This window comes from Lissotriton helveticus, chromosome 8 (genome assembly GCF_964261635.1).
Source record: "Lissotriton helveticus chromosome 8, aLisHel1.1, whole genome shotgun sequence".
In the NCBI taxonomy this organism is placed as follows: domain Eukaryota; kingdom Metazoa; phylum Chordata; class Amphibia; order Caudata; family Salamandridae; genus Lissotriton; species Lissotriton helveticus.
The window spans coordinates 1,037,365,710-1,037,382,266 of record NC_136069.1 but is presented as its reverse complement, the minus strand read 5'-3'; the positions used below and the strand labels follow the sequence as shown (position 1 = coordinate 1,037,382,266).

Below are 16,557 nucleotides of genomic sequence, written 5' to 3'. Positions count from 1 at the left end.
GCATGGGAGAGCATGTAAATACGACGCATCCCTCTGTGTTTGAAATTGCTTGCTGCGCTATTTAATTGTAAATATCCCCCTTGGGCTGTTGTATGACAGAACCAGGCAGGAGAAAGAGAGAGAGAGAGTGCAAGAGATAGATAGAAAGATAGACTGATAGATAGATAGATAGATAGATAGATAGATAGATAGATAGATAGATAGATAGATAGATAGATAGATAGATAGATAGATAGATAGATAGATAGATAGATAGATAGATTCCTCTTCTGCAAGCACAGGAGGTACAATAAATATTATAAAGAAAGGCTTACAAACTAAGCCAAGGGAAATTGTCAAAGTATAACTTATTCAACAAATGTCTTAAGATCTGCCTGGGGTAGATTTGGGATCTGTGACAATAAACATACACTTATCCTGCCAATCAATCAGTCAATCAATCAGTCAATCATAAATACTTTATTTCGGTCAAAGAACCTTAACAGCAGCATAAACATAATAAACATTACAGTACCCATTCATATGTGCAACGTCACATTTCCAACAAAAAAAATGTAAGATCAGAAAGACTTGCCTTAGTGTACAAATATAAACATTTTAAATGGAAATCTTGCAAACAATACTAATGTAATAAAAGTTTTTGTGATTAAAAAATAGGAGTTAATACTAAAAAATATTTTCCTTCTGTTAGATTAAAGGGCACCGACAATAGTGGAGAAATATCACCAGAGATATCAATAACACAGTACCAGATCAATAAGTACATTAAGCATTACTAGTGGACACTGATACAAAAGCCTGCGTTCAAAACAATATGCTCATTGCAATGACCCAATAACCTGATTGAATTTCAGTTGCAGTTACAGTTAGATGCCACTTGTGATACATTTTTGGTACGAATGGGCCATGTTGAGTCAAGATATTTAGCAATGCAAAAAACTATGCACAGCCTACTATCAGACTTGCAAATTCTCAAAGCCATTTTGTATTGCCATATTCCCAAGAATAAGCAAAGGGGCACAACCCATCACCTACATTGTCTTGCATACACTGGGCAGAAGAACAAAAGGTGTTCATCAGTCTCATCGGTTTTACTGCATGGAGGACAAAGCACACAGCCCTCTAGGGGGAGACTCCATTTGCTAGTAAAGGTTTCAAGCTGCAATGTTCCCAACCTGAAATTTATATAAAGAGATCTTGTAAATGAGGGGTTAAACTTGTCGAGAAACATCTCAAATTTTAGTGTGAGCTTTAGTTTTAGGAAACAGTCTGTTAATCTACCGTGGCAAATAGATAGGTTATATTTAAATTAGAACCAATATAGCCAAAAGAGGTGCCTGTTTGGGTTTTGTTGCAGTGTTAGGAGCAACAGTAGATATTGTGGCAGGTGGTGGACAGGGCAACAAAACAAACGGCTTAAAGGTGAGAAACTGTACATTTTGGTTAAGAAATTAAATCTGAAAACCTTATTTGAAAACAGTTATTAGTTAATTAAAAAAATACCATTAAAAAATAGAGTTAGGGTTTAAGATATAAAGTTATAGAAATCTATTAAAGTGTGGTAGCAAGCCTTCCTGCTGCGCTGCCAGGCGTCACAATAAAAGGGCAGGAATGTGCTGTATCTACAAGATACAGCAAAACACACAAGATGATGGACGGAATGTTGCACAATGGCAAAACATTCACCCCCAGTCACAGATCTGGGTTTAATCCATCGTTATTTTGCTCACCGAGACACCCCAGTTCAGACATGGCCATATGCAAATCAGTCTTGACTCTGTGCCTCATGGGAACAGTCCAGCCCGAACTGCCAAGCCATGTCTTCCCTGGACCGGAATCAAGCATCCTAGGACCGGTTTCTGGCTATCAGCCGTCTTCAGCCAGGATAGCTTGACTCCAGTGGCTTAGGGAGCACGGGACCCACGTCTGGGCATACCCTTCCCACATAGGGTGAACAGCAAAACACACAAGATGATGGACGGAATGTTGCACAATGGCAAAACATTCACCCCCAGTCACAGATCTGGGTTTAATCCATCGTTATTTTGCTCACCGAGCCACCCCAGTTCAGACATGGCCATATGCAAATCAGTCTTGGCTCTGTGCCTCATTGGAACAGTCCAGCCCGAACTGCCAAGCCATGTCTTCCCTGGACCGGAATCAAGCATCCTAGGACCGGTTTCTGGCTATCAGCTGTCTTCAGCCAGGATAGCTTGACTCCAGTGGCTTAGGGAGCACGGGACCCACGTCTGGGCATACCCTTCCCACATAGGGTGAACAGAAAAACACACAAGATGATGGACGGAATGTTGCACAATGGCAAAACATTCACCCCCAGTCACAGATCTGGGTTTAATCCATCGTTATTTTGCTTTCCTAGCCACCCCAGTTCAGACATGGCCATATGCAAATCAGTCGTGACCCTGTGCCTCATTGGAACAGTCCAGCCCGTACTGCCAAGCCATGTCTTCCCTGGACCGGAATCAAGCATCCTAGGACCGGTTTCTGGCTATCAGCCGCCTTCATCCAGGATAGCTTGACTCTAGTGGCTTAGGGAGCACGGGACCCACGTCTGGGCATACCCTTCCCACATAGGGTGAACAGCAAAACACACAAGATGATGGACGGAATGTTGCACAATGGCAAAACATTCACCCCCAGTCACAGATCTGGGTTTAATCCATCGTTATTTTGCTCACCGAGCCACCCCAGTTCAGACATGGCCATATGCAAATCAGTCTTGACCCTGTGCCTCATTGGAACAGTCCAGCCCGTACTGCCAAGCCATGTCTTCCCTGGACCGGAATCAAGCATCCTAGGACCGGTTTCTGGCTATCAGCCGTCTTCAGCCAGGATAGCTTGACAGATCAGTCTTGACCCTGTTCCTCATGGAAACAGTCAAGCCCGAACTGCCAAGCCGAGTCCTTCCAGGACCAGAAACAAGCATCCTGGGACAGGTTTCGGGGTAACACCTCTCATCAGCCAGGCTAGCTTGAATCCAGTGGCACAGCAGGCAAGAGACCCATGTCTGGGCATACCCATCCAACTTAAGGCGAAAAGTGATGAAGCAACAAATGATGGACAGAATGCTGCATGAATCAAACATTCACCCACCCCCCCAGTCAAGGGATCTGGGTTAAATCTATTGTTCACTATGCCACCCCACTTTGGATCCAGCCACATGCAAATCAGAATTTGACCCTGTTCCTCATCGGAACAATCCAGTCCAAACTGCAAAGTTGTGTCCTCTCTGGACCAGAAAAAAGCATCCTGGAAATGGTTGCGGGTTAACACTCCTCATAAGCCAGGCTAGATTGAATCCAGTGGCACTTGCTCGCTATGCCACCAGATTCAAGATAGCCTGGTGGATGAGGGGTGAAACCCTGAGACCGGTCCCAGGATGCTTGTTCTGTTCCACTGGAGGACCTGGCTTGGCCTGGCCTGGCCTGGCCTGGCAGGATGGGCTGGACTGTTCCCATGGCAAGCAGGGTTAAGACTGATGTGCATATGGTTGGGTCTAAACTGAATTGGCATGGTGTGTAAAAGAAATGATGGATTTAACCAAGATCAGTGACTGGGGGTGAATTTTAGATCCCATGGGGAGCAGGGTCAAGACTGATTTGCATATAATAATAATAATAATAATATCCACATTTGTAAAGCGCACAATCACCCGTTAGGGTCTCTAGGCGCTGGGGGCCGTCGGGAAGATTAAGCAAGCTATTGCCCAGAGTCACATGGTGCTGGGCTAATCTGCCGCCGGTGCCGGGGATCGAACCGTGATCCCCAGATTCCGGAGTCAGTCGCCCTGGCCGCGGCGCCACACCTCTTCCTCATATGGTTGGGTCTTAACGGGAATGACATGGCATGCAAAACAAAAGATGGATTTAACCCAGATCTTTGACTGGAGGGTTAATGTTTGATTGGTTCAGCATTCCGTCCATCATCTGTTCTTTTTGCATGTGTTGCCCTAAGTGAGATGGGAATGCCCAGATGTGGGTTTCTTGCTCGCTACAACACCAGATTCAAGCTAGCCTGGCTGATGATGGGTGAAACCCCAAAAACGTTCCCAGGATGCTTGTTCTTGTCCAGGGAGGACCTGGCCTGGCAGTTTGGGCTGGACTGTTCCCATGGGGAGCAGGGCCAAGACCGATTTGCATATGGCTGGGTCTAAACTGGAATGGCATGCTGTGCAAAAAACCTGATGGATTTAACCCAGATCTGTTACTGGGGGTGAATGTTTGATTGGTTAGCCTTCTATCCATCATCTGTTCTTTTTGCATTTGTCTTCCTAAGTGGGAAGAGTATGCCCAGACGTGGGTCCCTTGCTCACTACGCCACCAGATTCAAGCTAGCCTGGCTGATGGGTGAAACTCCAAAATCAGTCCTAGTATGCTTGCTCTGGTCCAAGGAGGACCTTGTCTGGCAGTTCGGGCTGGCCTATTCCTACAGGGAGCAGGGGCAAGACTGATTTGCGTATGGCTGGGTCCAAACTGGAATGGCGTGGCGGGCAAAAAAAAAAGATGGATTTAACCCAGAGCTGTTACTGGGGGTGCATGTTTCACTGGTTCAGCATTCCGTCCATCGTCTGTTCTTTTTGTATCTACAAGATATGGCCCATTCCTGTCCTTCACTCCTGCACCGGTGCACAAACAGCAGCTGTGCACCAGTGCAGACACTTTTGCGTCATTTTGCTAAGGTGCCTGCGCTGAGGAGATGATTGTTTTTGTGCAGGACACTTTGCTGCATAAAAAAACAATCATTAAAGCCATTTCCCTCTTTCTATGCATGAAAGAGGAAAAAACAAGGGGAAAAAATATTTCTCCTCATTGTGCCTCCTTATGCCTCCCCTGGGGATTCTTAGAATTCTGACACATTCCCAGGTTAACAAAATGTTGTAAATCTGGTAATGTGTCAAGTTCCATGGATGTTGCATGGAAACACCCACAGCAACACTCATTGAACGCCCGTTTCACGTAGAGGTGTGCGTGAAAGAGAAACATATTTACAAGGTCATGAAAAGTCATGCGAGGTGACTTTACATGGCCTTGTCAATATATGGGAAGTCCATTGCGCTGTTGGTGCGTCAATAAAAGTGACGCACCTGTGGCGCAATGGGCTTGTAAATAAGCCCCAAATTTTGCGTGTAGTATTGCATTGATTGACAAGCCACTTGTGTTGTCCAGCTGCATTTGTAATTAATTGTGCCAAAGTTGAAGCAATTGATTGTCTCTGAAGAGTGACTGCATGAAATTAAAAAATATGTAAAGAACTTTAATATAAACTTCAACCAAATATTAGAATATATGTTAGAGCCTGTGTTTGAGAGGTATTTGTGAGATGTGTGCTTAACAATGTAGGTATATGCGAAGGACAGAGCTGGGTCAGTGACTGCAGGACAGAATGTGCAATCTTTTATGGCTCTTTCAAGAGTCGAATAAAGTATTTTCTGATCTGATCTAACTGTAGGATAGTTTGTACTGACAAAGAGGGAATTAAAATCTTACTAGGCCCCACACTAGTGTTGTCTGCAATAGGCAGTTCGTATAGCAGGTGAGGTTGTTATGTGTAGAGGACAGCCTCATTGAGGGGGTGAGATGGACACAAGATCAAGATGCGCAATAGCCTATTGGTTCCTGAAGACCTTCTCCCTCATCCACCTCATCTCAACTTCCAATTTTTCCTTATGTCCCCAAAGGTGCAAACCTCTCCCTACTCCAATGCATTCACTGAGTCAATGACCTTCTGCACAATGCTGCCTTCTCGGCCCCAGTAAGGCTGAATGGAGACAACCCATGTATGTTTTTGTAGTACTTGGCCACAAATTTCACTGCAAGATAAGTCTCCTCCTCAGTGAAATTTCCCATCCTCTTCAGATGTGAGAGTAGGTTGTTCATCCTTAAGGCAGAATGTGTTTCTTGGTGACTGCAAGATAACAAAAAAGAACAGTACAAAAGCCTAACATATAATGTGGGCTGTATTAATGTGGTTGTAAGTGAATAGGTGTCAGGTGTGTGTGATTTGGGTTAGGTGCATGATACATGCCTATTCCATTCCATGTGGAAGCCTCTCTTCTGCATTTTGAATTCTCTGCCACTGTGGGAGAGGTCTCTGCCAAGTGTGCAGAATGTAAAATACAGTTGAATACTTACTAGTCGAAACTTTAAGGTAGTACATTATGTTGTGGCATACTCCACCTCCTAAACTGAGGGCGTGGAGAAGATATGTAAGTCTAAACCTACTCTTGGAAATGGTGCATAGGAGAAAGTAGTAAAGTTATTCCTGGGTATAAGTGTACATTTACACATGAGTCAATGTATATGTATACATTTACATTTGTGAATGGGTCCTTAATGTTTTTTTTAAATATGCATAAAGAAAATGGTGTCAATATTTGTTTTGCACCACCAGCATGTGATGGAAGTTAGTTACACTTGTTTACCTGGCGAAATTTATTATAAATTGAAATATTTGTTGAACTGTTGATTTTCTCTTTTATTTCAGAGCAAATTCAAAGAGTTTTTGGCAGACACACGTTGGAATATACGTTAAACCTGTGCCGGGGACAGTATGATTTCCTTGTTAGAATGCCGGACAATCTTATTGTACATATACTGTCATTTCTGGGTACAAATGATATTAAACGACTCTCAGAAACCTGCAGAAAGTTCCAGAAGGTAATGCTCCATTTCCTATGACATAGCTGTGTAACATATTATTAGGTTGGATAGTATACCCAACAATGTAACAAACAATGTTAACGTGTTAACCTTCTACATTTTTTCAGGACCATATGAAAAATTAGGGGGGGGGGCGACAAGTTTTGTCTAACAATGTTGGTGATATTTGTAAACAGTCAACTTGATTCCTAAGGGGCAGTTTCACAAAATATTTTCGTAGATTGCATTTTCAAAATGCAGATTTTTGCCCATGGGTCAACAGGTCCAGAGGCAGTGGTTTAAGGCGCATTGAAAGTAAAATGAAAGTTAATGGGCATGCACCCAATACTTCATTGAGTGGTAGGTGGGGTTGTGTAGCAATTGCTCTGTTAGCTCGTCCAGCCCATTAAACACAGGTTCTGTTTGTGAATTGCAATATGCATGTAGAAGTCCAGTTGCAAGGCTCCAATTAGAAGTTTTAATCATAAATATATGGTTATGCTTTTATTACTCTGACCCTCAGGTCTCAATCAAACCATTATAGTAATGCATCCCTTTTTCCTCCACCACAAAATTACAGCTGAATGCAAAATGGGAAAGCTGGAGTATTGGTCTCACAATTACCATCAGCTGCTACCCGGTGATAAGCGTGAGCACTAAGTGGGAAAAATGTCGGAAAAAATGCTGACAAAGGTCTTCAGTATGGCTTGTGTTGTTTTTGTGTAAAGCAGAAATACAGCATAGAGCCTGAAGAAATGCTTCTGCGTCAGATTCTTTTTCAGCCTGAAATGACCACAGTTCTCACAATGAGTATTTGTATCATAGAACTTCTGCTGTGCCAAATTTAGAGACCCAACATCTAAATTGGTCTGCAGTAGGAAAGTGGGTTGTTTGCAGGTGGGGGTATCCCCCGTCATCTAGTAATAATACCACAATCACTAATAGGCCTAGTCAAGTATATGTAAAGCATTTAATACCACCAAAACAGTAAATAAGTGAAAGACTCAACGCAATAAAAATCCAACAGTAATGTATACAAATAGGAAATATTTTTTATCTTTACAGTGACACCAAAATGACTAAAATTTTAATGTAGGGAACCGGGATATGAATTTTTAAACAATAAAAAAAAATAGTGCAGTCTAGTGCCAAATAGCATAAAGCATCATGAGCTGCTATCTGGTTGTGCTAGACCGGGACAAAGTCAAAGTTTTGGGCTGCCCATGAAGGAGCGCAGGTCAGATAGGTTAGGCTAGGCCCCAGTCAAAAGTTAACCTTTGGTCTTAAGGCCTGATTTAGATTTCAGCAGATGGGTTACTCCATGACAACAGTGACGTATATCCCGCCTGCCAAAATATAAATCCCACAGAATATAATGGGATTTATTTTTATCGGCAGACAGGATATAGCAACCCGTCAGCTGAAAGCTAAATCAGGCCCTTAGTTTTTTTCTTTGAGCTTTTCTCTCGACAACGAGTCCTCGGGTTCCTCGGATCTGGAGTTCAATTTGACAAAGGCGGCCTACTGCAGCTCTCTGCATCAGTGAGCCTCTGGAAATCTTTGTCCTCGAATTCGATGGCAATGCGCTCCTGAACTTTCAGATGGACACACCAGCATGGTCAGGTCAATTCACAAGTCGACGATGGAGGCTTGATTCTCGACATCGAGCCGATCTTCTCCTGGAGCTTTTCCACAAAACTTTGCAGAAAGTTTCTGAACTTTGAGTTCTTGCTGTTTATTGGTTCCTTTGGTGAAAACAAGAGTCCAGTAGCCCCAGACATGGGTTTAGAGACTCTGGATTGCCTCTTGGGGACTAGGACTCAATTTCCAACATTGCACCTGCACAGTCCAGGAAAAATCCAGTTGCGACTGGTAGGCTAGGGTGATCCTTTCTTTGGCTCAGAAGTGACGTCTTCCACAGCTGCTGTACCTGTTGCTGATTCGGGAGTCCACACATTTTCCTTTGAGTCAAGCACGGTCCTTTCTTTGTAGAGCCTTGTGAGTACAGCAGGTGCAGTCCTTCTGAGTGTAAGCCTTCTGTGGTGCAATCCAAGGGTCCGGCAGGGCAGTCCTTCTTCTGATGTTGCAGGCAGTGATCTAAGGAGCTCCTACATCTCTCCCATATATATCCTCCATTCTGAGCAGGCAGGAAGGGCCACCCCAAACAATAAGGGTAAAGCTACCTCCCTCGTCTATGACCACTTCCTGCGAAGTGTGGCATATGTTTGACCCAGAATGCACTATTCTCCCAAAAATCGAAATGCAGAAATTCTCTCATATGTTTGACCCAGAATGCACTGTTCTCCCAAAAATCAAAATACAGAAATTCTCTCCTTGGTGTGTGTGTCTGTGTAACCCAACCTAGAGGTGTGGCACACATCTGACTACACTCCTCTTCCAGACCATCTCCTAATCATATTGGGGGGGGCTCCCATCTGGCTGTTGATCAAGAAAGTGGGGGCTGGCTTGGGTCCCGTGACATCTATTCTCCTATCTTTGAAGTCCAGCTTATATCCCCTGCCCCCATCCTCTCCCTGGGTTCTCCAGGAAACAAATCACCCTCCAAATGACTGTACTGTTGCAGCCCCAGGCCTCTTCACATCTACTCAGGTAGCAGCTTGGCTGAGTCTAAAAGGCTGACCAATCAGTAGAGACTGCGACAGGGCTGCTTAAGGTAACCTCAGGGTGGCAAGTTCTGGGGTATGGCTTGTGAGCCAACAATGGCATATATATCAAGAGGGAGGGACTCAGGCGCATAAAGGTCCAGCATACAGGCTTACTAGGAACAACATACCCCAAAATCATGATTAGCCAATGATGACACCCACTCTGTAAGAGAGCTCTTCGACACAACGCACAAAATCCATCCTATGCTGCTGATCCCTGGGGGCTAACCAGCCCAGGTGGATCCCTAAGAGGCGGAGACACCGTGACAGCCGCTGAGGCCACACTGGAGATTAGAGGTAGAACGGGAGGGCCTGCTCCCTGGAGAACGAGAGTGGCACCAAGCAGCTGACGAACGAGAGAGCGGCGGCCTACAGAAGATTGGCGGTGCACACCAGAAGGCCTCTCCTTGTCCGCCAGGAGGCAGGGAGAGCACCCCCCACGGGTGCCTTGTGTTGGGAAGACACATTGGCCCATTGGAAAATGCAGCTGGAGCAACGGGGCCTGGTCTTGCTTCGGGCGGCCATTAGTGGGCATGGCCTCCACTCCTGCCTGACAAGTCAGAGGGCTGGACGGAGCACGCTCGATGTCACAGGCCTGACATGATTGACGCAGACCAGGACATAGGGCCAAACCTGCTGCAGGACCCCCCAAATTACTGTACCTCAGACAGCAATCACTGCCCCGGAACTTTGACTCAATAAGAACTGCAAGGCAGACAGTGGGAGCATTGAGGATTTTGGCTGTAGCACAGCCCTTCTAGGACTAAAGTGAGACACGGGGAGTAGCTTGTGCTGAGGCGTGGGGCATGACATCCCACCCTTCAGGGTCCAGGGCGTACAGTAGCCACTGAGGGTGAGGCACAACTCCCCAAGCCATTAGAGGATCATTGGAAAGCTTACAGCACAACACTGATGCATGATCCCTAGATCCTACGATAATACTGCTGATGGGGGGGGTTCCCCTGACTGTCTGGAAAGGAGGAAACTTTACTGATACAGGGCTGCCAATGCTGGACTGCCTATCACAGTGCCGGCATTGGTTCGACATTCCTGCGTTCCAACATCCCCTGTTGCACCTGGCCCACACATTTTACACAACGTCTATTGAGTGCAGCTAATCCTGGGGGGGGTGCCCTTGGTCTGCGGCATAGTCGAGTCTCATGGCGTCTGCTGTCTGTGACTTCACTGTGCATGTCAGACACTCAAAAAGGAAGGCAAGATAAGGTTTAAGGGTTGCATATGTGACTTTTGAGTGGGGCTCGAAGGAGTATCATATTGGGGTAGGACCTGGGCCTGTGCTTTGGCTTTGTTGCCCCCCCAGTGGTCCTTGAAGAAAGAGGTGGCCACTGCAGTGCCTGTAACTGAAAGGGGGTTTTAAGAGGCAGCAATTATATCGAGAGGGGAGCCGCACCATCTACCGAGAACCCCCCCCCCCACAAACTTGCACTAGGGACAGCACTATCCATATGACTTGGGGCGGAGCTTGCCATTCTTAAACCATATAGACACAGGCCACTTGACTCTCATCCCAGCAACTTGAACCTCCACTATAACACGAGACATACCTGCTGTTCCCATGGCACAGCAAAAGATAGGCAAGTATACTTAGCACACTGGTGCTGTGGTAGGAGGAGACACTCGACCGGCGGGTCTCTAATGGCCTCTATCCTTCAAGCTATTCAGGACCTCAAAGAAACCATGAAAGGCAAATTATCAGAGATTGAAAGTAGACCTATCCTTGATTCGACAAGACCTGCGGAATATAGTAGACAGAGTCATGGAAGTGGAGTGCAGGATCTCTGAAACTGAAGACACCGTCAAGTCACATGAGTTCTGAATCACCTCTCTGCAATGTATGGTTAGTCATCAGAAGGCTAGAGCATAGGATGCTGAGGGACAGTCAAGGCGTAATAACCTACGCATCGTTGGCATCCCGCTTATTAGTAGAAAGGGTTAACAGGTTCCTCATTATGAAAGATCCTGTGGGTTCTCCGTCTCACCCCTTGATTCCCCAAGTACTTAACTATGCCGATCTAGATGTCTTCCTATGGGTGTGCCTCAGGGCCAGATCTCTTATGTTTCAGTCCTCCCCAGTGATGATCTTTCCGGATTATGATTAAAGTTCAGCAGCAGAAGAGATCCTTCCAAGAGGTAAAACAAAAACTGAGAGCCATTAACATCCAATATATGCTCCTCTTTCATGCTTATTTGAAAGTCATCTTCCAGGAATATGCCTTGGGGTGTATTTACAAGGAGTTAACACCATAGAATATCACTGTTTGCGACATTCTAGTGGCGTTAAGTCCTTCGCCTTATTTGCAAAGCGGCGTTAATCCATCTGATACAGCTTAACGCCACCTTGTAAATAATGCCCTTATTCATGCAGCACTTAGCTTAAAAGGGGCGGGTAATGGGTGTTGCAGTAGGTGTTCCACCACAACACCCATTGCTTTTTGACGACGCCCCATATTAACAAGGTATGGGGCAGTGCCAAAAATAATACCAGGAAATACCTGGTCTTAAACAGGTGAGATGAAGAGAAATGTTTTATTTCTACTTGTATATTGCTCTTTCGACGTGTGCTGCATTCTGCAGCACACATGTATAGACCAAATTGCCTGTTCAAGGGACACCTTCCTGCAAATAAACAATCACCCCTTCAGCACAGGCCCCCTAGCAAAATGCAAATTGGGTATCTGCGCTGGTGCTAGGCAGCTTCTTTAGTGCCGGTGCTAGGGAAAACGCAGGGGTGCACCGTATTGTTGTAAATACAGCGCATCCTTGCCAGTTTCTTGTACATATGCACCCCTGTTTTTTCAAACTCCAGAAGTGGTCTTCGACTGGATGGGGGAATGGCCCAATCTGTGCAAGGGGGAGCCAAGGGAGGGGTGGCAAGAGTGGCGGCAGGGACAGGGGACCTACGGGAGAATGGAGCACAGCTCCACAACGCAGGACTCAGCAACGGGACTGCAGGGCTCGCTCGCTTAATTTTGAGGGGTCCTCAGTGGGGCGGGCAGCCTTCGAGGTAGACACAGAGCTCATGCATGCTGTGGCGGACACCCACTCTCTGTTACCCTCCCAGGAGCCTCCTGCTTGATATGTCCTAATGAGTATTGGCGAGCATCCAACTACTTCTTTGGGGAATGCGTGGTGGTGCTCAGGGATTGCTAGTAATCTAAGCCTTGGTCTGTTCTAAGCTATGACAGTGAGTTTTTTAGGGTTGGTAGAGGGAAGGGTTGAGGCATGTTTGGGAGTGAGGTTTCCCAGCAGGGTAGATGTATATCTCAGGCTAGCCCAGTTGACGACTGTTCCTGGTTACACCATGAAAGGTACTTTTTGTTGGCGAAGTATGGGGTGGTAGTTGGAGAGGGGGAGTTTTCTTTGTTTTGACCTAGTTCTGGTACACTCACTAAGACTTATCACCATCGCACATGAAACACGCAGACATATTACAAGCATTGTGAATTACGCTGCTACAGCCCTGGACAAATGATTGATCCACAACAACTAAGCATGGGCGCAAAATCCGTTCCGCTCGCGGATTTTGCGAATTTTCTGTAAATTCGCGATCCGCAAACTCCCGCGAATTTACCGAGAATTCGCAAATCCGCGAGCGGCGGATCCGGGGGAAAAAGTTGAAGCCTGGCCTGTTGTAACTATTTTACGATGGCGCCGGCAAGCTGCCAGCGCCATCCTAAAATAGTTACTAAGTTAGCTTCAACAGGAAGCTCTAATAGATAAAATAAAGCAGGTGCTTGATTTTATCTATTAGAGCTTCCTGTTGAAGCTAATTTAGTAACTATTTTAGGATGGCGCTGGCAGCTTGCCGGCGCCATCGTAAAATAGTTACAACAGCCCAGGCTGGTGTGCTTTCTGCTGGATAGAGGCCTTTGTATCCTTGACTTTCACGAGCTCAATCCCTTTGCTGTTCCTGTGACCAGGAGGGTCTGTCTCTTCATCTACTGCTCTGATCGCTCAAATGCAGTGACTCATTCATCAGCCCAAAAACAATCGTGCTTGTCATCGAGGCTGGGCAGGTGTGCCTTCTTCCCAAATCTACCGTCGAAAATCAGCTGTGATGCTGGATAGAGGCCTTTGCATCCTTGACACACAAGAGGCATGTGCACTCGCATGGAAGCCCCGCCCACACACTCGCGGTGTGCACCGTCTTCCCGCCATTGACCCACTACGATGGACAGCTCACCCAAGGGACCCCTGCGCCCCTCGGGGCGATTGCATAGTAACACACACATGGTCGCTTGAACTAGTTGAAGCTCAAATGCAGTGACTCATTCATCAGCCCAAAAACAATCGTGCTCGTCATCGAGGCTGGGCAGGTGTGCCTTCTTCCCAAATCTACCGTCGAAAATCAGCTGTGATGCTGGATAGAGGCCTTTGCATCCTTGACACACAAGAGGCATGTGCACTCGCATGGAAGCCCCGCCCCAAATCCGCGGATCCGCAAATCCGGATCCACGATCCGCAAATCCGCTAATCCGCGAATCGTGGATCCGCAAAATCCGCCCATGCTTAACAGCAACTAACTGTCACAGGGAGGCTTAGCATCCTCTTGTGGAATGTTAATGGTCTTCTAGACAAAATTTAGCAAGGGGCAGTTCTGAATATGGCTTGCCAAACCAACCCCATATACTCCTGTTGCAGGAAACACATCTCATGGGCAATCATTGCCTTCCTGGAGTGCAGGTGGTTTTCAATGGTGTTCTACTCTGGGTTTCATCGCAGCTCAAGGGGAGTTGCCATTCTAGTCCGGAAGCATATCCCCCAGTATTTTCCAGGGTGTGGCATGACAATTTGGGGTGTTATGCGATGGTGAATGAAACTCAACAGGGATCTCCCCTATCCCTAATCTGCGTATATTCCCCTTCCCCTGACAACAGAGTTCACATAGACATGGAGCACCTCCTTCTAGAGCTTCCTGCGGTCCCATGGGTCCTGGACAGGGACCTTAATGGGATTTGCGAACTTGCTTGGATCACTCCTCTGCTAAGAACATGGTAGGGGCTCACCGGCAATACTCACCACATTCTTGCCTAATATGTCCCTCTTCAATGGGTGGCAGGCACATCACCCAATGAAGCGCTGCTACACCTTCTCTTCAAAAGGCCATAGATCACGCTCCCACTTCAAATATTTCCTTCTCCCTAAAAAAGGAGGGGCATAGGGTACTAACTGTCCAAATCTTGGCACGGGGGTTGTCCGACCTCTCACCAGTACTACTTGACCTCGCTTGGGGGCCCTGATGGGCTGCTGCACATGAGTCACTGGTGAAATACGGGACGGGGAGTTTCGTGAGGCCACAGACACATGGGTAAGAGATACTTAAAAGAAAATTGTGTGTCGGTGGACTCCCCGGGTGTTCTCTGGGAGGTTTTGAATGCCACTTTGAAAGAAGTGATTATTAGCTGCAATAAAAGCGAGACGGGCGGGCCCAACAAAATGTATCTGACTTGGAGCCCTCATAATCAAGTTTGAACGACAATACATAGCCACCGCGGATGACAAGAACACATGCAAGAGACCCGATAGGCATGGTTTGCTACACGCAGCCAGATATATCAATGGAGGTGATAGGGCCAGTAAACTCTACAATGACTGTGTACACCCCATGCCTCCAGAGATCATATATCTTACATTGAAAATGACCAGGACTTGCACATAGCTGACAGCGTGAACATTGCCCAAGCCTTCACTGTGTACTATCAACAGCTCTACAGTCCTGATCGGGAGGGAAAGCTACGGACCTGGGATAATTTGTGGCAGACCTCCCAGTGACCCGCTTAGTCCCTGTAGACAAGGACCTTCTGGTGGCTGATATTACCCTTGAGCAATATGGGGAGACCCTAATGTAGCTTCAACCAGGCAACAAGCGAGGGCCCAATGGGTTTCCTGTGGAATTCTGGAGACTCATATGGCCACAGGTGGGCCCACTTCTGATGTAGACCTTTTCTGAGGCCCTGCAGTTGGGTGGGTTGCCCAGGGACCTCAGAGTGACAGACATAGTGGTCATCCCAAAGTCTGTGTGGTAGATGATGTGAGGAGTACATACCAATAGCATTGCTGAACATGGAAGTTAAGGTGTGGGCCAAGGTTTTGGTGAATCTGCTGCTGGGAGTGATCAAAAAAATTGTTTTTCCAGATCAGTCTGGGTTCATGCCCCATTGGGCCACTCAACATAATGTTAGGAGGGTCAACAATGCCATTGAGTTGAGTGCTAGTTTACTGGGTCATCAAGCTTTACTAATGGTGGATCTTCAAAAGGCGGTTTACTCTGTGGACTGTGGCTACCTCTTTACACTACTAACACACCTACACTTTGGGCCGAAATTCATTAACTACTTCAGACTGTTATACACTAAACTTCAGGCAAGGGTATGGGCCGGCACCTCTGTATCCCACTGGTTCCACATAGGGAGGGGTACCTAACAGGGCAGCCTGCTCTCTCCCTTATTGTTTGCCTTGGCGATAGAGCCTCTGGTGGCTTGGGTAAGGGTTGATGCACTTTTGCGCAGCTTTCAGTGGTCCCTAACGGTCATTGACAAAATCTCCCTGTACACAAACAATGTCTTGCTGTTCCTTAAAAACCCTGCTGAGTCAGACCCTTGAGCTCTGCAAATAATATACACATTTGGGATCTAATCCATCCTTCAAGTGAATAAGGCTAAGTCTTCGACTTACCCTATCGCCCTGTGTCCAGTGGAAATGTCATGGGCCCCGGAGCTAGGGGTGCTTCCGACTGGGTTCAATATCTGGGGTGTTTATCACAGAGAACAGAGCCCTGACACACAAGGCCAACTTTCACTCTCAGCTTGTGAAATTGACCAGGGACGTAAAGTTTTGGACCTCCCTCCCATTATTACTGATTGGCCACTTGGCCATCTTCAAAATTGTTTAATTCCCGAAACTTCTATACCAACTTTAGAATTTCCCCTTGTGGGTAGGGAGAGGCTTCTTTGCCAGGACCAATACACTCATACGAGACCTCTTATGGAGTGGGGGGTGCATTGAATAAACTCAGCATGTGCTTAAGTTGTTTTTGTGCTACTGTTGGATAAAATATGCTTGCATATTTGCTAGAACACACATAGTCAGTGCACCAATGATGTTCTGCCTTCTCAATATTAGTTTTAGAACTACCTAGTACAGCTCAAATCCAAGCAAAACTTTAGTGCTTGCACCACAAATTCTTACGCTGCATGAGGAGCAACAACTCA

At 46.4% G+C, this 16,557-nt stretch overlaps 2 protein-coding genes across 3 annotated transcripts in view; one reads left to right on the top strand and one right to left on the bottom strand.

Moving 5' to 3' along the window:
* The window catches only part of UPF3A (UPF3A regulator of nonsense mediated mRNA decay), a 726,694-nt gene that overhangs the window by 2,355 nt on the left and 707,782 nt on the right, over window positions 1-16,557 (bottom strand). Inside the window, exon 11 of one of the 2 annotated variants that reach the window (XM_078657878.1) lies at window positions 1,140-1,175. The exons of the other annotated variant lie outside the window; for it this stretch is intronic. Within the exon in view, the coding sequence (XP_078514004.1) occupies window positions 1,155-1,175 (21 nt within the window). The 3' untranslated portion in view covers window positions 1,140-1,154. Of the gene's footprint in view, window positions 1-1,139; window positions 1,176-16,557 lie in introns of those variants that run through there. 2 annotated transcript variants of the gene reach the window in all.
* Window positions 1-16,557, top strand: part of LOC144773083 (F-box only protein 36-like) — a 337,880-nt gene that overhangs the window by 318,498 nt on the left and 2,825 nt on the right. The window contains exon 3 of the mRNA XM_078657882.1: window positions 6,505-6,677. Coding sequence (XP_078514008.1) covers window positions 6,505-6,677 — 173 coding nt within the window. The remainder of the gene's footprint in view (window positions 1-6,504; window positions 6,678-16,557) is intronic.